The 24,709-nt window shown below is 54.1% G+C and overlaps 1 protein-coding gene across 4 annotated transcripts in view; it reads right to left on the bottom strand.

Annotated features, from left to right (window-relative positions):
* Positions 1-18,202, bottom strand: part of MYRF (myelin regulatory factor) — a 44,698-nt gene extending 26,496 nt beyond the window's left edge. Inside the window, exons 1-2 of one of the 4 annotated variants that reach the window (XM_048306616.1) lie at positions 17,939-18,202; positions 10-97 (exon numbers count right to left, since the gene is read on the bottom strand). In XM_048306616.1, the coding sequence (XP_048162573.1) occupies positions 10-97; positions 17,939-17,984 (134 nt within the window). In that variant the 5' untranslated portion in view covers positions 17,985-18,202. Of the gene's footprint in view, positions 1-9; positions 98-11,934; positions 12,043-17,938 lie in introns of those variants that run through there. The other 3 variants (XM_048306614.1, XM_048306613.1, XM_048306615.1) reach the window with 3 other exon arrangements.
* Positions 18,203-24,709: the final 6,507 nt, after the last annotated feature.

Here is a 24,709-nt window from a genome sequence, read left to right as displayed (position 1 = left end):
AGCACTTACATCTCCGGAGAGTCTTCCTTGCTGATGTACTCTTCCAGGATGCTGGTGTCGATGTTGGATGGTTCCAGAGCTCCATTAATGTCGTGACCTGAAGGGGAGAGCAGGTGGAAGCATGAGCCGGGAGAAGGACAGGAAAGGGCCTTGGAAACACCACGAGACCCTTGCAGAGTCAAGGAGCTGATCTGAGAATCATGGAGTCATGGAATGGGTTGGAAGGCACCTTAAAGATCACCTCATTCCAACCCCCTGCCCTGGGCAGGGATGACACTCACTGGATCAGCAGATCCTTCAGGACCACCAGCTGTCCATACCCACTGCCTCCCAGTGCAAAGCCTCATCCCGGGAGATGGGGCGCATGGGACAAGCCAGGGCAGGGACACAGACACATGGTGGGGACCAGATCCTTTGGGATCCCTTCCAACTCAGGACATTCTACGATTCCCTTTGCAGAACACACTGGAATTTCTCCACTGCAGCTCTGGATCAGCTCCCGACCTTCCTCCCTCTCCTCTGCTCCATGGGCAGGAGGTGGATTTCCCTGTCCTTTCTCCAGAGGGCTCCTCCTTCCCTCCCTGCCCTGTTCCAGGGAAGCTGGGCAGGGTTTTGTTGACAGAAAATCCTTCCTTTATCTGTCTCTCCCAAGTGGGAGTCCGGAGCCCACCGGGGCCAGAGCCAGCTCGCGGTGCCAAAGGCGCTGCCAAGAAAGTGGAAGAGAAGATCCAACTCCCCCGGCCCCGATAAGGAAGTCGGTGAAAGACCATCCTGGAAGACCCCACGTGAAAGCCCAGGAGAAGCCCCTGACCCCCCAGATCCCCCCGTTCCCGGGAAAGGTCACCCGCTGATCCGCAAAGGCCGGCCCGGGGGGCTCCAGCCCACCCCGGCCAATTGCAGCTCTCCCTCTGCAAATCCCTTTCATACCAAGACAGGCAAATCGGCAGAAATAAATCCAGCTAGGAATTCTGCCAAGCGGACAGGGTGTGTGTGGATACAGGGATCTCTGCCTTAGAAACCTTGGCTAGAGGCGGGGAAAATCCCGCGTAACCGCTCGTTTTTGGGACATCTCCGAGGCAGAGCCCGGAGACTTAGGGGACAGGCTGAGGATGTTCTTCCATGTGAACACGGGATCCATCTGGAGCAGGGCCACATGATGCTGCTTCCAGGTGAGCACTGAGGTGAGGAGCGGTCGGAGCAGGCGGAGCCTCCGGGATCTCCAGCCGTGCCAGCACCTCCAATATGGAGCTGCAAACCCCAGTGTCCCTCCACTGTGACAGCCACATCCTCTCCTGAAATTCCTGGGATGTGGTAGCTCCACCCTGTTGTCCTCAGAGTTATGGGAGCTCACTGGTGGCCATCCCTGTGTCCCTCACTCATCCCTAAGGATCTCTGCCATAGCCTGCTCCCAACACTTCACCACAAGCACATCTCCCAGGGCACCTCTTCAGGCCCCCACCGTGATCCCATAACATCCCCGAAACCTCCTGCCAGGGATGAGCACTCCAGGAGCGTGGGAGTCCTCCCCCTGCTCCTTTGCCTCCCTCTTGGCCAAAAAAACCCTGGGCTATAAATCACAGGATGCCTTTGGCAAACACCCGCCCCAGAGGCCATCAGGAAACTTGTCTTCATCCCAAGTTTCGGTGTTGGGATCCACGATCAAAGCAGCAAATAGGGTGCTCGGCCAATTTTTGTGACTCAGCCTGTCCAAGGAAAGTCCGACCCCAGCAGGTTTCTCTCAGACCTCCAAACTCCAAGAGCTCCTCTGTGGTGGAAGAGGAGCCCAGGAACCATCCAGAAAGGATGAGAAGCCCTCTGTAGACAGCGGGATGCTGCGCTGCCCTATTTTCTGAGGGTGCTGAGGCTCTGGCACAGGGTGCCCAGAGAAGCTGTGGCTGCCCCATCCCTGGAAGTGTTCCAGGCCAGGTTGGACAGGGCTTGGAGCAAGCTGGGCTAGTGGAAGGTGTCCCTGCCCATGGCAAGAGGGTGGAACTGGATGAGGTTTAAGGTCCTTCCAACCCAAACCATTCCAGGATTCCTTTGCTTCCTTGAAGTCACCTTGAGGAGGGCGAGATAAGCGCGGTGACGCGAGAGGTGCGTCGGGGCCGGAGGGGAGATGTGGCTGCCCACCAGAAATAAAGGACCTTCCTCTACTCCAGGACAGTGGGATCTGCACAAATCCAGGGATATCAGGGCAGGGACAAAGAATGTCCCACCGCCCGGAGCTTCCATGCAGCCGGGCTCTTACCAAAGCCAGCTTAGGTGATTAATTAGAAGCTAATACTGCTCCATAGTCACGAGATCCCAACGGCACCGGCATTCCCTCCCCCTCCCAAGTGGGGATTAGCGGGAAGCCACCAAAGAGGGAAGCTCAACACCCACATGGTTCCGCACGGGACAGGCTCCTGCATCTCATCCTGGCCAAGGAGAGATGAAGGAGCCCAGGGAAGCTCTGAGCTCATCCATCCCAAATCTGCCAGGTCCCTGCGTCCCGTCCTCCTCCTGTCCCTGGCGTTGTCACCCTGCTCTCCCACCATGTCACCGCTCCACTTTCCAACCCTTCCCTGGGAAAAGAGCTGTGGCGATCCCAAAAAAACCCCAACCTCTGCCTGAAGAACGAGAAGTTAAACCCTCAGCACCCTCCTCGTGAGCAGAGCCGGGCGGGCTGAGGCCCCCGGACATGTGAGAATGTCAGGAATCCCAATGTTTGGACTGGTTTTCTCTGCCTTCCCCAAACCTCCAAACACGTCCCAGCGGAGGTGCTTCCCGCCCCGCCGCCTCCTCCCTGCTCCCACTGGCTCGTCCCTCCTGCTGGCACCTTCCCGGCTCCTTGTCCCGGTTTTGGGTGCTCCCAGAGGTGGGCACAGGGCCATAGGGCTTGGAAAGAGTTAACGGAGCCTGGCCTCCGTGAATTGTCATATTTACAGGTCTGAGGGATTTAACCTGGAATTCTCCTGGAGTGATAGGCTGAGAAGTTTATGGAATTTCTATTTATAACAGTCCCCCCTCCCTCTTCAATTCCTACTCTGTTGCCTGTCTTCAAATCACCCCTAATCCTGGGCTGGGTCACCTGGGGGTGGGAGGAAGGGAGAGAGCTGGAGAACTTCATCCCGGGATGCGCTAACACGAACCAGATGTGGGAAGCTGGAGATGACGACGAGGTCAGCGCTCCGCAGGGGCTGGGGAACATCAGCCAAGGGTGGGGGGACACCGGGGGGGGAGGAGGAGTAGGAGGAGGAGAAGAGGCTGTGCCAAGCCCAGAGCTTCCCAGTGCCATTGGAGCCACGTACCGGAGAATTTTCAGGGAAAACTGAGGCATGGAACAGCCCGGGAGGTGATAAAATATCCAAACTGGTGTAGGGTGGAATAGGATCAGGAGACCCCAGGAGCTGCTGGTTCCATGTGGTCCCTTCTCCTAGTGGTCCTCCAGTGGGATACATGGATGAGCAGGATGCGCAGCACGAAGCTCCACCAGGAATCACCTGGGATGCCGCAGCAGTGCCGGTGCCCGGCGAGGCGGAGAGCCGCGGCACATCCCTGGGCTCATCCCTGTGTCCATGCAGCAGGGCTTGGTTGTGCAATCCCCAAGCCAGGCTGCAGCATCGGCACATTCCCGGGGCCCCGCGCCGCTCCTCACCCCCTTCTCCCTCCTGCCGTGTTTATCCTTCGGCCCGGGGGGATTGGCTGCCGGCCTCGCCGCGAGCACCAGGAATCCAGGCCGTGGCAAACAAACCAAACACCGCCTAAGCCCGGGGAGCCGCGGGGCCAGCGCTCGGCTTCGGAGCTTCTTCCCATCCTGGACGGCTCTGCCACGCAGGAAGAAGCCTCTCCAGCTGGGAATAGCGTCCCTCCCATGCCTGCCTCCACGGAAAACCCAGAGACTTGGGCCGCACAGCTGGACACAGCTGCTTCCATAAGGAACAGCGGGATGATGTCCCTACTGCCCCACGTGCCCAACCCTGGGCTGCTTCCATCCCCTCCAGTGACCCTGGAGGAGCCCCTGGCTCCCCCTGAATCCCGGCCCAGCATTCCTGATTAATTAATGCTCTTTATTGCCTGACTGGGATGATAACCAGCCCCCAAAAGGGGCTCCTGTAACCTGAGTGGGACACGGAGCCAGCGCTCCCACAGCTCCCCAAAGACCACCCGGGAGTGAAGTCCTGGCTGTCCAAGGCATTTCCAAGGGATCCCAGGCCTTTTCCCTGAACCACAGCCCCTCCTCACCCCATTACTGTCATCCTTTGCCCCACCCCCCAGGAATGTCATCCTTGAGCAGTTTCCTTTGGATTAGGACACCTTTCCTCGCTACACATCCCAACCCGGCCTGTGTCCCTTCCCATCACAAAAGGTGGGACTGCCCCAGGCAATGCTGAGGTTCAGCCACCCCCCCGTGTCCCATCCCGGGGACATTCCCTTGCCAGCCCATCCCCAAGGACAGCCCTGTCCCTCCAAAGCAATGGGGCAACTCCTGCATCCCCTGTTTTGTGCTGGAGCAGAAAACCCAAGGTCCACATTCCACCGAATTCCATGCCAAAAACACAGCCAAGGATGAGCTCTGGGATCTGTGGGATAAGATCCCAAGGAAAACACCAAACTGAGGGCTAAGGATTTGGGGATTCGTGAGAATTTGGGTGCCATGGAATTAAAATGAATTGATGAACAGAGCAATGGATATGGGCTTGGAACAGACACATCCCACCAAACCTTCTCCACGGAGGGGCCAGGATTGTTCCCAGCCCACCTGCACCTGACCCTCTCCTTCCTGGGAGTTCTTGGTGAGCTCCCAGCCAACATCCCTGCTCCCACATCCAACCCCTCTGCATTCCTAGAGAAACTATCCCATGGCAGGCAGGGCAGGATGCAGGAAAAGTAGGGATCAGGGATAGGGATCCAGGCCAGTGGGATTTAGCCAAACCCCCAGACTCAGGGAATAAAGAGCATTACAGGGTGTCCAGGGAGACTCCGGAGCATCAACCCGGATAACAGTGAGCCAGCTCCAGAGGCAAAACACTCGGAATAATGGACTGGCCTGGTGGGAAGTACAACCAAACCTATGGCACGGGGTTGGAACTGGATGATCTTTAAGGTGCTTTCCAAGCCAAACCATTCCAGGACTCCCTGAACACCCAGTGTCCAGAGGGAGCAGCATCCCCCTGTTCCCTGGAAAGCTCCCTCTGCTCCTACATGATCCCACAACTCCTTACCTTACATCCACAGATTAACACATTTGGCAAAAGCACCTTTGGATGAGGTGGACAAGGCCCTGGGAAACACCCCAAGCTCAGGATAAGGAGACAACACCCTCTCTCCATTCCCATTCCCAAGAGGACAGAGTGTAGGTGGGAGACATCCCAAGGCACAGGAAGCATGAGAAGCCAGAGGAAATTTTCCTGCTGTGCCATGGCATGCCATGGGCATGTTCCTTGGGAAGCTCTGCAGGAAAAGGAGGCAGAAAGGATGCTCCTCCCTCCCAAACTTCCCTGAGCCCTCCTTCTGAGCACCTTCTCTCCTCCAACCCTCCTGGAATTTCCCCATCTCCCATCTCCCCTCACCAGAGCCGTTCTCCCTCCTGCATCCCTTTCTCCTGGCAGCTCCCCACCCTTGTCCTGGCCTTTCCCCCGCCCTTGCCAGCTGTGAACCTTGGCATGGATGGAGCCATTGTCCTGGGAGAACGGGGGCCGCGGAGGAGGAGGGGAAGGTGTGAGAGGGGACACAGAGGCGCGTTTGTCCCTGTCCCTGCGGCCGTCAATGCCGCGCTTGTCCATTCATGCTCTCCGAGGGCAGGAACAGCGGCTCCATTTGGGAGGCTCCAAGGTGCCTGCCCAGGGGGGCACATTGCCCTGTTTGTTTGGAGACAACGCCTTTATCTCCCTTCCCGGGATGAGGGTGTTGGAGCAGGGACAACAGGACCGAAGGAGGCCACTTCATCTGGCGGCTCACGCTGCACAAGGCCAGGGCCTCATCCCTGGGGACAACAGGGATGGGGAAAAGCTCCTGAGGATCCCTTCTGCTGAGATGCCTCACCTGACCTTGTTTCATCCAGATTGCAACTTTGGGGGGACAGGAGGGACATTTTCCATAGGATAACACGACGTGGATGAGCTCCTGGACGCTGCCATGGTGGTGAAGGTCCATGTCCATATCCCACACCATTCCCTCAGAGTGAATTATCCCCAGAATGGATAAAAAATTAATAATGTTAATTAGCAGCTACATACCAGCACCAAGCAGAGACTTGATCCAGCTGCCCAGAACTTTCCCATGCTCGGCAGTGACCGGGAGAGGGAACACTCAGGGAAGCACAAGGAGCTGACAAAGTAGATGGCAGAGTTGTGCTCCTGCTGCTCTGCTACTTCCAAGGAAAGAACTCAGGGATGCATCCCTGGACACTGACCTCGCTGCAGGGCAACCCTGTGGAAAAGCTCTTAGGGAATTTGGAGATCCAGGATGAGCCACGATCAGCCCAATTCTAAGACATCCACACCACACACATGGGGAACTCAGGATAACTCAGGATTTAGGGCGGTGCTGCCTCTCCTGGAGGCTCCCCCTCAGCACGAAACAATCCTTAGGGAGGGAGATCAAGAATGGAACAGCACCAGGATCCAGGAGCAGAGGCAGCCAAGCATCGCCGGGAACACCGCGTCCAGATCGGACACATCATTCCCTCCCTTCCAACTGGGAGGCACCAAGGTCTGTCCAGGCTGGACAACCTCCAGAGGAGACTGGGAGGAAAAAGCAGAGCCATTTATCTAGATGGGACTTTTTCCAGGGCTTGGGAAGGGCCATCCCAAGTTTTGTGCAACCACCACAGATCTTTCACGAGGAGGAGCACTGGATCACCAGGGTTTTCCTGCTGCTCACGGAGCTGGGACGTTTGCTCCGGAATTGCCTCCCAAGAAAATCACAAAGCCATGCGGCACAAAGCTCCTAAGGAGGATCCCACTTTTCCCAGGATCTAACACGACCAAGAGAAGTGGGACAGGTCCAGGGCTGTCATTTCTGCCTCCATGATCCCATGGCAGGGGGTGGAATTGGATGGTCCTTAAGGTCCCCCTTTCAACCCAAACCATTCCGGGATTTTACGCAATTGAACTCATTATCGAAACCCCAAAATTCCCTAGGGATTACTTCCATGCCGGCTCTTCCCACATCCACTTTTCACAGCGAACTGAGGTTTCTCCTTTTTGAAAAAAAACCTTGTTTGACTTTTCTGACCAACTCTGAGCCGTCTTGGAACATATTTCCTGCTCCAGGGATTTAGCAAACACTTCCCAGACAATACAGCCGAGATACCAAACACGCTGCTTGGATCCCGTCCATCCCGCGTGCTCCCTGGGTGTTCCCGGGATCACTTCAAAGCGCTGGGCTGGCTGGAGAGGCCCAAATCCAGAGGGAAGGTGCCTGGCACGCTGCTCGAGGATGTGGCATGGGGAGGAGAGGACAAGGAGGTCGCTTGGGAAGGCAGGAATGAGTTGTCTCCAAATTAAATGCCAGGCACAAGGATTTTCCTAGCAGAGACCCTCAGGAAGGGACCTGGGCCAAAAACATTCCAGGGAGACCTTCTTGCTCTCCACAACTCCCTGACAGGAACCAGGTGGGGGTCAGGCTCTGCTCCCAAGAAACACGGAACAGGACAAAAGGAAACAGCCTCAAATTGCAGCAGGGGAGGTTTAGGCTGGATATTAGGGAAAATTCTTTCATGGAAAGGGCTGTAAAGCGCTGGAACAGGTTCCAGTGGTGGAGTCCCCATCCCTGGAGGGATTTAAAATCCGTGTGGATGTGGCACTTGGGGATAGTGGTGGTCTTGGTAGTGCTGGAGGAATGGTTGGGCTCGATCACTGAAGGCTTTTCCAACCTAAATGATTCCATGATCTCTGCCCACGTGGGGTGAAAGAAATTCCCAAGACTCCCGGCCTCTTGTTTCTGTTCAATTGCCTGTTCAAGGGATTATATGGATACAAGAAAGGAAGAGGTGGCAAAGCCCTTTTCTCCTGGCAAAACCGGGATGGTGACCTCAATCTCATGGATGAACTCTCTGTGGCAGTGGGAAAAAACCTTGGGAGTTCATCTCTGCTGCAACACAACCGGCAATGGGGGAAAAACACCTTAACGACATGAGAATGGGGAATGGTTGGACTCCATCATCCTGCAGGGTTTTCCAACTTAAATCCAACTTTTTACAGGTTGGAAATCCTGTAAAAATCCCTCTCGGTGATCACTCCTGGCCTGTTGCATCCACAGACGCTCCTTGGATGTCCAGAGCCACGCTCCGTGTGCTTAAAAACCAGGCAGTAGGAAAGGTCCCTACCTTGACATTCCACAGCCCATCCCGTTGGACTGGGTTGAGTTTGTCCAGGTCCTCTTCCTGAGAACACTGGCACAACTTCCAGCACCCAAGCTCCTCATCCCGGGCTGGGAAAGTTGTTCCCAGCCTGCAGGTCCTCACAGGGCTGTTTCCCTGTATCCTTTTGGCTCCTCAACACCGTGAGGTCGAGTTGTGGAACATCATTTACCACCCGGCATGGGTTGGCTTGGAAGGGACCTTAAGGATCATCCAGTCCCACCTTCTCCATGGGCAGGGACACCTCCCACTAGTCCAGGCTGCTCCAAGCCCCGTCCAATCCGAGCTTGGCCTTCACTACACATCCAGCTCTCCATTCCAACACCCCTTCCCAAAAACTGCATTAGAACAAGACAGGACAGAGGGGACACGGACAGGTAGGATTCCCCCCTGCCCAGACCTCCTCGGATTTTGGGATGGATGGGATCTCATCTGGGAAAACCCCATTTCTGTTCAGGAGAGGAGCATTGACCGCATTATCAGCAAGCAGCCAACTGCAAAATGGTTTGATGGCCCTTACAAGGCTCCGTTTTCCACGTTTTCCTTTACTTAAGCAGGTGTTTTATTCCCAGTGAAGTCAAAGCGCCCTTTTTAGTGCTTCCATGAATCAATGACCATAAACCCTGGCTTGTCATAACACAGGAGATAAGCCAAGATCCAGCAGGCTGATAAGATGCTTGCTTCCCTGTTTATCTGGATTTCGAGCAATCGGCACTTGGGATTAAAAGTCATAAATGATGTGGATGTCCCAATCCCTGGAAGTGTCCAAGGCCAGGTTGGATGGGGCTTGGAGCAACCTGGGATAGTGGAAGGTGCCCCTGCCCATGGAACAACACGGGATTTAAGGTCCCTTCCAACCCAAACCATTCCAGAATTCTGTAAATCAATGGAAGAAACCTCCAGTTCTCTGGAAATCCCACCTGAGTCTTCCACAAATCTTGTTCCATGCCCATCCCACGCCCTCTGCACTGTCTCCTCCCCACCAAACTGCTTGGGTAGGAAAACCAGAACAACTTGCCACTCCATAGCAAAGTTGGGGTGATACTAAAGACTCTATGGAAAAAAACCAGGGAAAATCCAATCAACCCCAGCCTGGGGTTAATGCCTGGTTTTCACACCCAGGCTGGATCCGAGCACACCAAGGCTGTTTAGAACTCCAGCCTTGGCTTTTCCAACCAGTTCTCCTCCCCACCACCCCAAAACCCAGGGAAATCCACAAGTGTTCGCTCTCATTCCACAACAATTCCGCCTGCTCCGTTAGCAGCCAGGCCTGGCCACTCTTCCCACATTTCCCTCTCCCTGTTTGGAGTAACTGCCCCAAAGCAGCCAAAGTTCAGTGAGATAAGTGGCGGACGCTGAGTGTCACGTTACATTTTCCCTCGGGAAGGAGGCCTTTCCTCCAAACATGCCTTGAACGCGCTCCAGGTGCCGCTGGAAGCTGGCAGGAGTGCGGGATCCTGGGCTGCCACATCATCCACCACCACCGGATCAGGGAGAAGATGCCATGGATGGGGGTGGAACTGGATGATCTTTAATGTTCCTTCCAACCTAAAGCATTCCATGATTCCACGTCCTTCTGTGCAGGAAGAATGGGGAGAAGGAAGGTGTGCTGGATAAGCAGGGGCATGCCAAGCATGCCAGTTCGGGTGGAATAAAAGGATATATCCATGAAAATTTAAGTGGGAGCCATCGGATAGCCAAGAGTGATGTCCAATCATGGAATCTTGGAGTAGTTTGGGTTGGGAGGGATCTTAAAGCTCATCCAAGTTCCATTCCCTGCCATGGGCAGGGACACCTTCCACTAGCCCAGCTTGCTCCAAGCCCTGTCCAACCTGGCCTTGGACACTTCCAGGGATCAATCCACCCTGCACTTCTGAGCTCCCATTTACCCTCCACAGCAGCAGGACACCTCCCCTGTTCTCTGCCACTGTCTCATCCCTGTCTGTCCATCCCTAGTCCTGGTATCCCTCTGGAATGCCCCATGCTGAGGGTTGTCTCTCCTGAATGATGCTGGAGCATGGGATGGGCACCCGGAAAGCGCCGGCTCGGCCCCAAAAGCCACGAGGCCGTTCCTGTCTGTGTCTCCAGCCACAGCTGCTCCCTTGTCCTCTGGCACGGCACACGCTGGTTAATCATTCCTCAGGCACATTCAGTGTCCCGGGATTCTTATCGGAGAGTGCAAAGTCCAATCAGCGACACCACTGGGAAGAGGCAGGAGGGTTCCCCGGCAAGGGCGGCCAAGCTGTGCCGGAACAACGCCATCCCCAGGCTGGGATACAGGGGAGGGATGCCAAGGCATGGGCTGGGAAGCGCTGAGGGTTCACTTGCACCTTCCTAGCACAGCTCCCAGCTCCACATCATGGAGTTCTGGAATGGCTTGGGGTGGAAGCAACTGTAAGAATCATCCACCCCTGCCATGGGCAGGGACACCTTCCACTACCCCAGGCTGCTCCAAGCCCCGTCCAACCTGGCCTTGGATACTTCCAGGGACAAACAGCTTCTCTGGGCAAGCTGTTCCACCACCCTCACCACCAGATCACTCCAGCCGTTCCCACCAGGAGGAATCCATGAGGCCCCTAACCAGGAGAGGGAAAGCAGAGCAGGATCCCATCTCTCTTCTTTGAAATAACCATGCCCAGGAGCCATTTAATTCCCTCTTTCTGGCAGCTGGGATGACTCTGTCCTGGAAGGGCCCTCGCTGAGAAGGGTGAGGGAGCGGAGGGAAACCTGCCCATCCAGCATCCCAAGGCTACTCCTTGACCAAGACTCGTTTCCCATATCCCTGCATGCAGGAGCCCTTCCACGCCCCATCCCACGCACGGGCCCAGCCGGATCTCTGTGTCACCGTTTCCATCCTGGGCACACCTCCAGCATGACTCCCTCGAACCCGCCCTGACTGCCACCTCTTCCTGAAGCTTCTCCCTGTCTGCGTCCAGGCATTGCTCCCAGGGCACCAAACTATGGAAGGGGCATTATCCAGGACGTTATCCAGGCAAAGTTCCTCCTCACGGAGCCTTGTGCTGACATCACCTTTCCAAATTCCAACCCGCCCTTTATCGGACTTTAGGGATCCACCCTCCCATGAACAGCTCTCTGGCCTTACTTCACCTGGATGTCTCCTGCTCTTTTCCCAGGATAAAGGAGTTGTGGGATCCAGGATAGAGGAGTTTTGGGGAAATTGGAGAGAGAAGCGCCAGCACAACCATCACAAGACCATGCCAGAAGCAGCAGCGTTTGGCACCAGCCTTTCCCTGAGGAGCGGGCGAGGATGAATCCTTTGGTTGAAGACTCCAGGAATCTCCTGCTGGGATGGACATGGCAGCTTGCCCCCAGTGTCCAGGAATGCCACCTGGGTGTGGTGATGAGCTCAAGGGAATGTTTTTGTCTCTTCCTTGCTCTGCTCAGGCCCTGGGATGGAGCTGGACTCAGCAGCATCCTCATGTCACCTGACCAAGCTAGGTGGGCAGGGAAGCTTCCAACAGAGGGAAGAGAGAGGAGAACCAGGGAACAATCCCACTGGGAAGAGAGATGGAGAGGCAGAGGGGAAAGCAAGGCAAGCCACGGAAGGGCTGGGGGGTCCATGCCGTTACCTGCTCGGATCCAGCGCATCCTGAGCATGGTGAGAGCCGATGTCAAGCTCCCGCCGTATCCCTGCTCTCTCCCTGTGTCATTATTCCCTGAGCTCAGCTCCTCCAGCTCCCGGGGCTGCCGCTGCCTGCTGGTTTTTCTATTCCCTCCGGGAAGAGTGGGAGGGCCGGGGAGGCGGCCGGGCGGCCGCTGCTCCGCGCTGGGATTTGGGACCGCGAGGGGATTACCCGCAGGGATGGTCATGTGTTTGTGCTGTACCAGCTTCCCCGGGCCCACTCCGGCACGGGCTGACTCCCGGCTCCCACAGAACTCCGGGCAAAGCCTCTTACCTTCCCACGGCACCAGCCAGGCCCCGCAGCGACTGTCACCTGCGCCGCCACCGCGTCCCCGAGCCGCTCCTCCCGCGGCCGGGAGCCCCCCGGCAGGCGTCACGCTGGGCTTTTCCAAGGTGTTCTCCCCCTGCCACGGCAGCTCCGCATGGGAAAGGCTCTCTCCAGCATCAGGGCTTGGAGATGGATTTGGGGGCAGGCAGAGGGTGAAGACTGAGCAGGAAGCCCCAAAAGAGCCATTTTTTGAAGGCATTCCAAGAAAAGTGATGTCCTGATCCATGTAGTTGCATTTCTATGTCAAGCCCAGGAACCTAAAACACGGGACACCAGGATAGACCCCCCCCCCCCAGGCTCTGCTGTCCTCCTGCCCTTTCTGCTCCCAGTTTCTGGCCTCAAGACATCCCAAAGCAACAGGAAGACTTGGGAGCAGTCCCTGGATTCTCGTGGATACACTGGTTTACACCAGCAGTAGTCTGACCAGCAAATTCCTTCTCCAGTCATTCCCACCACCACCAAATCCCCGTTATGGCACAGCACGGTGGACAAGGGGCAATCCCAGCTGTCCTGGCGTCACCTCACGGCCTCAGCTCCAGCATTTTATATTCCTTCATCCAAGGAAAACAGGGAAATGCTCCAGACCTCTTCCTGCAGAGCGACACTTCCTCCTCACAGGCGCCAAGTGCTCCATAATCAAAATCACCAGGAGTGTTACCAGCACCAGGAACATGGGAACAGGTTGTCCAGAGAAGTTGTGGATGACAGAGGGCAGGTTTAGGCAGGATACTGGGAAGAAATCCTTCCCTGTGAGGGTGGTGAGGCCCTGGAATGGATTTCCCAGAGCAGCTGTAGCTGCCCCATCCCTGGAAGTGCCCAAGGCCAGGTTGGACAGGGCTTGGAGCAAGTTGGGCTAGTAGAAGGTGTCCCTGCCCATGTGGGACTGGATGATCCTTAAGGTCCCTTCCCCCCCAGACCATTCCAGGATTCCATGAGCATACATCTCCAAATATTCCCATAGGCAAAACCATCCACCCCCGCTCGCCCCGAGCTCAGAGATTCCTGTGCACACACAGCCCCACAACCCCTGCTCCACAGACAACATTCCCAGTGCTCCAGCCACTTGTGCTCCATGAAAACCTGTGGAGCTGCTGGATAATCCTCATGGAAATCTTCCCCTTCTGCTGACCCAACTCTTGTCTTTCCCAGCTCCACCTCGACCCCAAACCCACCAAACTTCCAGCGCTCGCTCTCCTTTCTCTGCTCCTTTCCCGAATTCCCGCTCCCCAGCCCCCGCCGGCCCCGCTCCGCACATCTTTCCCGCTGTACATTCTTCCCCGAGCCCTTATCTCATAAATTAGCCGGGAGAGGGATCCCAAATAGCTGAGCCGTGGCGTAAGCGTTTCCCTGAGGCAGGGGCGGGCGGGAGCAAGGGAAAGGTTGGGAGCAGGATGCCAGCCAAGGGTCAGATGCTGTCAACTCCCTCCTTTCCCTTCGAATCCAAACACAAACGCTCCAGCAACACTCCCAAACCCATGGAAAGCTCCTTCCCCTCCGCTGCCAGAACCCTCTGGCATCCCACGCTCGCTGCTCCAGGACTTGTGCCTGAGCTCTCCTCGGCAGGATGGTCCTGGGCGCCTCCAAACACACGGATCAACTGTGCTAACACAAACCACGGAGTTTGGGAAGATTCCTGAGTGGGAAGGGATGATCCATGATGATCATCCAAGTCCAACTCCTGGCCCTGCACAGGACAATCCCAAAACTTCCACCACGTGCCTGAGAGCACCAGGACAGCAAGGATCTTGCAAACGTGGGAGAAGCCCAGTTTGAGGACACTCAATATGGAAATCCAGGATTGCATTCCCAGCACCTTCATCCCAGGAGAGCGTGAAGTTATTCCCAATCCATCTTCTCCCTCAGAGGCTTTTCCCCAGCCCATCCCAAACACCAGAGCAAAGCCTGCGATCTTTCCCATCATTTTTCTGCTTCTCCATCCTCACACGCCTCAGATCTCACCCTCAAAGAGCAGCCAGCCATATTCCAGAGAAATAAGGATATCTGGGAAAACAAGGATCCCTAGGGAAACAAGGATAGCCACAGAAGTAAATAGATCCAGGAAAACAAGGATATCTAGAGAAACAAGGATACCCAGGGAAACAAAGACATCCATGGAAAGAAATATATCCAGGGAAACAAGGATACCCAGGGAAACAAAGGATACCCAGGGAAACAAAGGATACCCAGGGAAACAAGGAAATCCTGCCCAAGGAAAACTTAGGGAAATCCAGGCCCATCTCTCACAGCCAGGAAAACCGGAGGCACCAATCGGACCTAAGATTTTGGGAGCGCTCGCTTCCCAAAACAAGCCTGGCTCTGCGGATGGGACCAGCCACCAATTCCAGCCAAATTCCAGGATTTGGAACGACCACAGGCACGGATTCTTCCACAGCTCCACCAGCACAGCCCCCACTCCCAAGAGCCTCCATGAGGAGCCTGGTTAATCCTTGTCTGACACTGGGAAATACCGAGGGCTCAGGGATTCCTCTTAAATTTTCCGGGATTGCTTACAGCAGGCTCAGATCCCGGGATAACCAGAGTCAAGCAAAGGAATGAGAATTCCCAAATTATTCCAGGGTTCTCAGCCTGCAGGAAGAAATCTCTTCAGGGATGGGATGATCTGTGAGAAGAACAAAGTATTTCACTCCAAGAGAAAAAGAGGTTGGAAAATGATTTCCTCAGGATGGGAATCCACTGATAAATTTTAAAGGAGTGATGGGATAATTAATTTATTCCTGTAAATTATTAAATTCCAACAGATCTATTGTTCACCACATCCAGAAACCATTAATTCCTCAGGAGGGCCAGATTCCAGAGTAAATCCAACTCTGTGCCGTGACTTAAGGCCCTGACCTTCACTCCCAAAAAACCAGAGGATCAGTTTGGCCTCAGAATTCCTCGGAGCACCACAATTAAACCGGGCACAAGAGGGAAAAACTGAGCAGCAATTCCTGGTGGTAAAACTTTCTCCTCTTCCCTTCTCCCTCCCCAGCTCCATGTTGGGACAGATGCTCTGGAATAACAGCGGGAAAGGGATTGAGCTGCCCAAACAAAGTTGTGCTCCACGGAATATTCGGCTCAGAGAGGTTTTAAGAAGGATTTTATAGCTGAGGGTAAGAAATATCCTTCAGGCACAGTTTCCTTGATCCTGGATTTTTACAGGGACGGGATGGTTTTGATTCAAGAGAAAGAGAGAAAAAGAGGGAAAAATAAGGAGGGAAAAGGGGGAGAAAGGAGGAAAAATGAGAAAGAGAGAGAGAAAGAGAGAGAGAAAAGAAAGAAGAGAGGAGGAAAGAAGAGAGGAGGAAAGAAGAGAGGAGGAAAGAAGAGAGGAGGAAAGAAGAGAGGAGGAAAGAAGAGAGGAGGAAAGAAGAGAGGAGGAAAGAAGAGAGGAGGAAAGAAGAGAGGAGGAAAGAAGAGAGGAGGAAAGAAGAGAGGAGGAAAGAAGAGAGGAGGAAAGAAGAGAGGAGGAAAGAAGAGAGGAGGAAAGAAGAGAGGAGGAAAGAAGAGAGGAGGAAAGAAGAGAGGAGGAAAGAAGAGAGGAGGAAAGAAGAGAGGAGGAAAGAAGAGAGGAGGAAAGAAGAGAGGAGGAAAGAAGAGAGGAGGAAAGAAGAGAGGAGGAAAGAAGAGAGGAGGAAAGAAGAGAGGAGGAAAGAAGAGAGGAGGAAAGAAGAGAGGAGGAAAGAAGAGAGGAGGAAAGAAGAGAGGAGGAAAGAAGAGAGGAGGAAAGAAGAGAGGAGGAAAGAAGAGAGGAGGAAAGAAGAGAGGAGGAAAGAAGAGAGGAGGAAAGAAGAGAGGAAGAATCCTGGGATGGTTGAGGTTGTCAGGGACCTCTTGGAGTCATCTTGCTCAAGCAGGATCAGCCCCAGCGCCCGGAAAGAACAGGAAAATAGGAAAAGAAAGAAATCTCCCCACTATAATAAAGATGCTCTGGGAGAGAGGGAGAAATTCCATGTCTCCAACTGAAGAGATGGAGAGCTGGTCCATAATAAATAAAGTTGGGATGCTGAGCCAGGGCTGTGCAGGACTCCCGGGAGGTGCTCAGCACCCCCAGGATGGGAAGTGGGAGAGGAGGATTTAGGAGCTTGGCCCAAGCGAAATCCTAAAACCAAAGGAAACCCCGGAAGGCTGCAGGGAACAGGGGCTGGGAGCGGCCGATAAGAGCCCTCGTGGTGAGGCTTCCCATCCTCACTAATCCTGGGGCTCCTGGGAATCCGGGATCACGGCTGGAACTAACGGGGTGCTTTTTCCTTTCCAGAAGAGGAGATGCTTTGCTGAGGGATCACATGGATGCCAGGAGAGAGGGAAGCGAGGAGGAAGCAGCTTGAGCTCCCACTCGCTCCCAAGAGCATCTTCTGTTCTCACTTCCCAGGACAAACCCTTCTACCAGCCGAAGAATCCATAGGGACACCACTGTCCCACCCCAACTGCCCCTGGGGGCTCACTGCACAATCCCACTGCTCCAAAGGGGATCCCAGCTCCGGAGCTGACCTATGGACCGGGATCCACCCCAGGACCTGTTGGGGCAACGGAGCCTCGCCAGGATGGGCACGTTATTCCCTCAAGCAGCACATCTGTGTGCCAGGGGCTCATCCCAAAGGACACAGCCCGTGGCAACTAAACCTCGGCCTGGCAAGCGACCCACTGGAAAACAAGGGAGGGAAACAAAGCAATGAGGGGGGAAGAGGAGGAACCAACCACTCCACAAGGAAGAGCAGAGCGTGCCAAGAAAGCCAGAGCAGGGAAGAGAACACGGAGCAGAGGCAGGAACAACAATGGGATCAGGCTCCCAACACATCCCAGTTCAGCCACGAGCAACCGCATTTCATCCACCAGAGGCCAAATTCTCTTCCCAACCACTCTTCCACCCTGGTGGGAAGGAGAGCGATCCACAGCCATGCAGTGTCCAAAGGGGTCAAGGATCTGGAAAACTTCTGGGATCCATAGGCCAGAGCCACTGCCATGAGCCTGCTCCTGCTCCAAGGATGGTGAGGGACATTCCAAGGTCCTTGTTGGGGTCGTGGTGGGAATCTAACGCATGGCACAACACAATTCCCAGCTTGGCACCCATGGTGTGCACTGGAGATTCACAACTGCCCCTGGATTGTGCCCCAGGGACAGGGATCTGTGCCATTCCAGAGCTGGACAAGGCTAGGATGGTATGGAGCCAGGCTGGGAGTGCTGGGATTGCTCAGCCTGGAGAAGGGAAAGCTCCAGGGAGACCTCAGAGCCGCTTCCACTGCCGAAAGGGGCTCCAGGAGAGCTGGAGAGAGACTTTGGCAAAGGGCCTGGAGTGACAGGACAAGAGGGAATGGCTTCCCACTGCCAGAGGACACGGTTAGACGGGATGTTGGAAAGGAATTCCTCCCTGTGAGGGTGCCGAGGCCCCGGAACAGATTTCCCAGAGAAGCTGCGGCTGCCCCATCCCTGGCAGTGTCCAAGGCCAGGTCGGACGGGGCTTGGAGCAACCTGGGCTAGCGGAAGGTGTCCCTGCCCACGGCGGGGGGGTGGCACTGGATGATCCTTAAGCTCCCTTCCCACCCGCCCCATTCCACCTTTGGGGGATCCCGGGAGCGGGCTGGGAGCCCGGGATCGCGGTGCCCCCCCGGCATCCCCCCGTTACCTTCAAAGAAGCGCTGCAGAGCCTCCGTCTCGTCCACCACCTCCATGGCTGGGCCATGCACGGGCCGGCCCCGGCTCAGTCCGTGCAGCTGCAGGGGGGCATCGCCCCGGCCCGGGGGGCCCCGCCGCGACCCCCGAGCCCCGTCCTAGCCCCGTCCTAGCCCCGTGCGAGCCCCGTGCGAGCCCCGCGGCCCCGCTCTCAGCGCCGGGCTCCCGGTGCCGGCGCCCAGCGCGGCCGCCCGATGCCCATCGGCGTCCGCCGAGCGCTGCCCCGGACTCGGGCTGCGGCGGCCGCTCCTCCCTCTTTCCCTGTTTCCCTCCCTCTTTCCCTGTTTCCCTCCCTCTTTCCCTGTTTCCCTCCCTCTTTGCCTGCCCTTCCCCGCCCGCTGCTCCTCCTCCGGCCGGCACCGCGCTCGGGGCGCCTCCGCAAAGGGGGTTCGGCAACGCCGGCGAGTCCCGAGGTTGCCGAAAGTCGCTAAAAAATCCGGTCACGAAGCGCTGAAAAGATGTCACAAGCCACCAAGAAACAGCCGCTAAAGCCCCCGAAAAAGAGCTGCTAAAGCTCCAAAACCTGCGTACAAATCACAAATAAAAAAAACCAAAACAACCAACTCCCCCAAAAAACCCTCACAAAACCAACAACCCCCGCCCCACCCCCCCCCAAAAAAAACCAACCCAGGCCCAAACGATCAAAATCTGTCCAGAAACCACTGAAAAAACCAGCCACAAAGCACCAAAATCTGTCCACAAAGCACCCAAACCCCTCACAAAGCACCAAAATCTGTCCACAAAGCACCCAAACCCCTCACAAAGCACCAAAATTTGTGCACGAAACACCCAAACCCCTCACAGAGCACCAAAATTTGTGCACAAAGCAGCAAACTCCCCTCACAAAGCACCAAAATTTGTGCATGAAACACCCAAACCCCTCACAGAGCACCAAAATTTGTGCACAAAGCAGCAAACTCCCCTCACAAAGCACTGAAATTTGTCCACAAAGCACCCAAACCCCTCACAAAGCACCAAAATTTGTGCACGAAGCACCCAAACCCCTCACAAAGCACCAAAATTTCTGCACAAAGCACCCAAATCTGCCACAAAGCAAAGTCATAAGGCACCAAAAAATCAGCCAAAAATCCAGCCACAAAACACTGGAAAAACCAGCCACAAAGCACTAAAAAAAGAGCCCAAGCCACCAAAAATCCAGCCAAATTCTGTCCAGAAATCACCAAAAAACAGCTACAGAGCACTAAAAAATGGCCACAAGCCACCAAAAGTCACAAACTGCCAAAATTCGTCCAGAAACCACCAAAAAAAGACACAAAGCACCGAAACCCCTCACAAAGCACCAAACTTCCCCTCACAAAACACCCAAATCTGTCCCAAAGCAGTCACGAGGCACCAAAAAAATTCCACAAGCCACTAAAAAACTCAGCCCCAAATGACCAAAATCTGTCCAGAAATCACCAAAAAATAGCCACAAAGTACCAAAGTCTGTCCACAGAGCACCAAAAACACTCCCAAAGCACCAAAATTTGTCCCCAAAGCACCAAAACCCCTCACAAAGCACCGAACTCCCCTCACAAAACACTAAAATCTGTGCACAAAACACCCAAATCTGCCCTAAAGCAAAGCCATGAGGCACCAGAAAAGGCAGCCATAAGCCACCAAAATTTGTCCAGAAACCACTGAAAAACACCCACAAAGCAGCAAAATCTGTCCCTAAAGTCACAAGGCACCAAAAAAATCCCAAAACCCATCAAAAATCCAGCCATAAACTACCAAAATCCATCCCAGAAAGCACGAAACCCCACAAAGTACCAAAACCCAGACACAAACCACCAAACCCGCCACAAATTACAAAAATGCAGCCACAAACCAGTAAATCTGTTCATAAAACCAGCCCTGAGGCACAAGATCCAGCCACAAACCACCAGAATCCTCCCAGAAATTCCAAAAGCAACCACAAATCGCCGGAATCCAGATTTTAAAAAAAGCCACAAATCGCTGAAATCCAGGCACCAATTACAAAACCAGGAAATCCCCAAAATCCAGCCTCATGTTCCAGCCACAGATCACAAAACCAACTGCAAATCACCGGAATCCAGCTACAAATCACCCCAGGACAGCCCCAAATCACAAAGCCCACCTGCAAATCACTAAAATCCAGCCACAATCAAGAGCCAGCCCCAAATTACCACAAATCAGCTGCAACTCTGCAAAATCAGCCCCAAAACACCCAAGTCCAGTCACAAATCACCCTAAACTGGCTCCAAACACCAAATCCAGCTCTAAATCACCAAAATCCAGCCATAAACCATGAAAATTCAGCCTCAAATCACCCTAAACCGGCCCCAAATCATCATAAAACAGCCTGAAATATCAAATTCAGCTTTAAATCACCAAAATCCAGCTGCAAATCACCCTAAACCAGCCCCAAATCACCCTAAACCAGCCCTGAACAACAAATCCAGCTGCATATCACCCAAATCCAGCTGTAGATCACTCTAAACCAGCCCCAAACACTAAATCCAGCCATAAATCACCAAAATCCAGCTGCAAATCACCAAAATCCAGTTGCAAATCACCCTAAACCAGCCCCAAACACCAAATCCAGCCCTAAATCATCAAAAATTAGCCCTCAAATCACCCTAAACCTGCCCCAAACACTAATTTCCAGCCCTAAATCATCCAAATCCAGCCCCAAATCCCCCTAATCCAGCCCCAACTCAGCCCCAAACACCAAATCCAGCCCTAAATCATCAAAAATTAGCCCTCGAATCACCACTAAATCAGCTCCAAACACCAAATCCAGCTGCAAATCACCAAATCCAGCCCCAACTCAGCCCCAAACACCAAATCCATCTGAAAATCCCCCTAATCCAGCCCCAAACACCAAATCCAGCTCCAAATCATCAAAAATTAACCCTCAAATCACCTGAAACCAGCCCCAAACACCAAATCCATCTGAAAATCCCCCTAATCCAGCCCCAAACACCAAATCCAGCTCCAAATCATCAAAAATTAACCCTCAAATCACCCGAAACCAGCCCCAAACACTAATTTCCAGCCCTAAATCATCCAAATCCAGCTGCAAATCACCAAATCCAGCCCCAACTCAGCCCCAAACACCAAATCCAGCCCTAAATCCACAAAAATTAGCCCTCAAATCACCCCTAAACCTGCCCCAAACACCAAATCCAGCCCTAAATCATCAAAAATTAGCCCTCGAATCACCCCAAACCAGCCCCAAACACCAAATCCAGCCCTAAATCCACAAAAATTAGCCCTCAAATCACCCCTAAACCTGCCCCAAACACCAAATCCAGCCCTAAATCCTCAACAATTAGCCCTCGAATCACCCCAAACCAGCCCCAAACACTAATTTCCAGCCCTAAATCATCCAAATCCAGCCCCAAATCCCCCTAATCCAGCCCCAACTCAGCCCCAAACACCAAATCCAGCCCTAAATCCTCAACAATTAGCCCTCAAATCACCCGAAACCAGCCCCAAACACCAAATCCAGCCCTAAATCATCCAAATCCAGCCCCAAATCCCCCTAATCCAGCCCCAAATCCCCCTAATCCAGCCCCATGTCAGCCCCAAACACCAAATCCAGCCCTAAATCCTCAACAATTAGCCCTCAAATCACCCGAAACCAGCCCCAAACACCAAATCCAGCCCTAAATCATCCAAACCCAGCCCCGGCTCAGCCCCAAATCCCACCCCAAACCCCAACCCCCGCCCCCTCAGGGCAAGGCCCAGCTGTGGTTTGCTCTCCCCAGATGTTCCCACAATCCCCAATAACGCCCAGCTCCCCCTCCCCGCTCCCACCCACCCCATAATGACTCCAATCAAATAAAGAAGGGCCCGCCGGGAATAATGTCCATGAAGTTCCGAGTTCTCGGAGCGCCGGGGCCCTGCCAGCCCCAAACTGTGGGGCCTTTCTGCTGCGGGCCAGCCAGGGCACAATGAGGGATTGTCCGGCCCCACATCCCAATTGAGAAGGGCAGATTCTCCGGGATATATAAATATATTTATCCCGCTCCCACAGCTGTGCAGTGACCAATTCTTCTCGCGGCAGAGGAGGGGGATTGAGGATTGGGGACAGTAATGGGTCTATTATTTCGGGGTGGAGAGAACGAGCCCTTTTTTCTCCTCTCTCTCCACATTAAGACAATTGTTATTCCCTGCTCCCCTTGTTCCTGCTCTCAGCACCCCGTTTCGGGCACAAGCTGCGTGGGAAGGAAGGGAAATTAGGGAAAAATGGATTTTTCCCGGGAAGCCCAGCGCCAGCCCGGCTTAAACCCTGTTAGATGTTGGTCCGTAATATTTTAATTAAATAAAGATTAAACCCAGCACTAAAGTCAGGATTGGACTGGATGATCCTTGAGGGTCCTTTCCAACTCAGGATATTCCATGATTCTCGGATTTAGAATCCTAGAATGCATGATTCTGTCATTTAGAATCCTGGAATCCACAGAACCATATCCCATGGTTTTATGGATTCCTAAAATCATCATTTGATTTGTAGAACCACATTCCATGATTCTGTGGTTTAGAATCCCAGAATGCTTTGGTCTGGGAGGGACCTTAAAGCTCATCCATGGAATTACTCAGCTGGGAATAGCCCCAGGCAGTGAGATCCTGCTTTACAACTCCCTCGCTCTGCAGGACACTGGGAAAATCCCAGCTGGGACTCACCTGCCTTGGAGAAAGATCCCAGCATCCAAAGGGCAGATTTCCACATGATCCTGGCTCAAGTATCCAAAATATTGAATATTTGGGATATACCCTTGACTGAGAGCATTCATCCTCCTCTTCTCTCCCTGTCATTCCCATCCCCTCCCAAAAATTCCCTTGTAAACAGCTTTGTTTGCACTAAAATCCTTCTTTGTATACGGTGGGATGACTTTAACTTGGGATAACCCAAGGCATCCAGCTCCTTAATTTCCTTCTCCACTGAAGGACAGATTCCTAGAACTGATCTCGAGGGACAGGGATCATGGAATCCTGGAATGGTTTGGGTGGGAAGGGACCTTAAAGCCCATCCAGTTCCACCAGCACTTCCACAAGTTCCTGCCTGTGATGGCGTTGGACCATAAAGCCGGGTCCAAGGAGGATCAAAAGATTTGGGAAAGGACCCCGAGTCCAGATTTGGAACCCTCTGGATGGACCATGTTGGCCTTGGCCTGGGATTCCCCATCCTAAGGTGTAAAATCCTGTGGAGCAACTCATTTACAGTAAAAATATGATGCTTCCCTCCTTTCCTTAGGGACAATGTCAACATTCCCACATCCCAGCCTTCCCATAGGACAGCTCCCAAGTGTCACACACCCCTTACCAGACAGGAAAATCCCTTTGGGAACGACTCATTAAGGATTCAAACCCTCAGATTTGAGAGTTCTGCCCTCACCCCGTGGCTGCCATTCCCAGAACACCCTCCTTTGGATATACCCCCAGGAATCTTTGTTCCCTCCCATCTTTCCTCCTTCCCTGGTGCCCAAATTGAGGTGTGGATGATCTGTGTCCTCCTCACCTGAGTTTTCCTCCTGCCTCCCAGTCCTGCTCAGCTCCCACTCCCAAGGAATGCTGCTCTTCCCCTTCCCAGACCTGATTAAAGGGAAAAGACCCACTGGAAAAACACAGCAAGGGATGGAGCCAACCTCATCCACATGGGATGGTCCAGCTCCCTTCCTGCAATGAGCCAAGAATCCAGCACTTCAGGGATGGACTCGTGTGATCCCCAGGGGATCCTAGGGAGCTCTGAATCCCAAAAATTCAAAGGTATAGCTTTGATCCATATGGAGGCAGCTCGAGCAGATCCAAACCCAGTCCCTCACTGGTTTTCCTTTCTCCTGCCCTCCACATTTCCCACATTTCTGCCGCTTCCCAATCCCCTCTGGGTCATGCTCCCTGCAAACCCTGCTCTCCCTATCCCACATGGCTCGCTGGGAGCACGAGCCAGGAAGGGCTGGAGGGATATTGCTCGGGATATTACTCATGGAAGGTGCGGCCGGGGCTCCCTCCGGCGCCGAATTTCAAAGTCCAGTTTCTAACAAAACAATAATTCATGAATTTCCCCTCCCTCACCCTACCCCTCCCCACATCCCAACCTCCAGCTGGGATTCCCAGGCACGGCTGGAAGGATTTGGAATCTATTTTTAGCCTTTTTCCACCAGCTCCGAGCATGGACACCTCAGTCTCCGGGAGGGCGTCAGAATCATCGATCTGGCTCACGTGAGGCTCAGCCGAGCAGGGATCATGGATCCAGAGATATCCAATGGATAGAAGACTTATTCCTCCTGGTGGGACCAGGTCCCAGAGAAGCTGCTGTGTCGCTGTTGGAAATGCTGGAATACTTGGAATCTCCTACTCACACACCACCCCAATCCCAGATGGTTTGGGTGGGTGGGAAGGGACCCCAAAGCTCATCCCATTCCACCCCCTGCCATGGGCAGGGACACCTTCCACTATCCCAGGTTGCTCCAAGCTTTTTCCAACGTGGACTTGACACCACCAGGGATGGGACAGCCAGAGCTTCCCTGGGAAGTCCTTTCCAACCCCGCTGGAGGCGGAAGCAGAGCTCCCTCCGTTATCTCCTCCTGGCAGGAGCCCCGCACGGATCAATCCCTTCCTGGTTATCCATTAACTCCAAAGGGCTCGTTCCCGAGACGGAGAGAACACCTCCATTGATTTAGGAAGGAATAAAGGACCATCCTCAGGGAGGAACACACGTCCTGGGAGACCTCAGCATCCCAGGAGACCTCGG

Source organism: Corvus hawaiiensis, chromosome 6, assembly GCF_020740725.1.
Source record: "Corvus hawaiiensis isolate bCorHaw1 chromosome 6, bCorHaw1.pri.cur, whole genome shotgun sequence".
In the NCBI taxonomy this organism is placed as follows: domain Eukaryota; kingdom Metazoa; phylum Chordata; class Aves; order Passeriformes; family Corvidae; genus Corvus; species Corvus hawaiiensis.
This window is presented reverse-complemented; position numbering and strand designations above follow the sequence as displayed.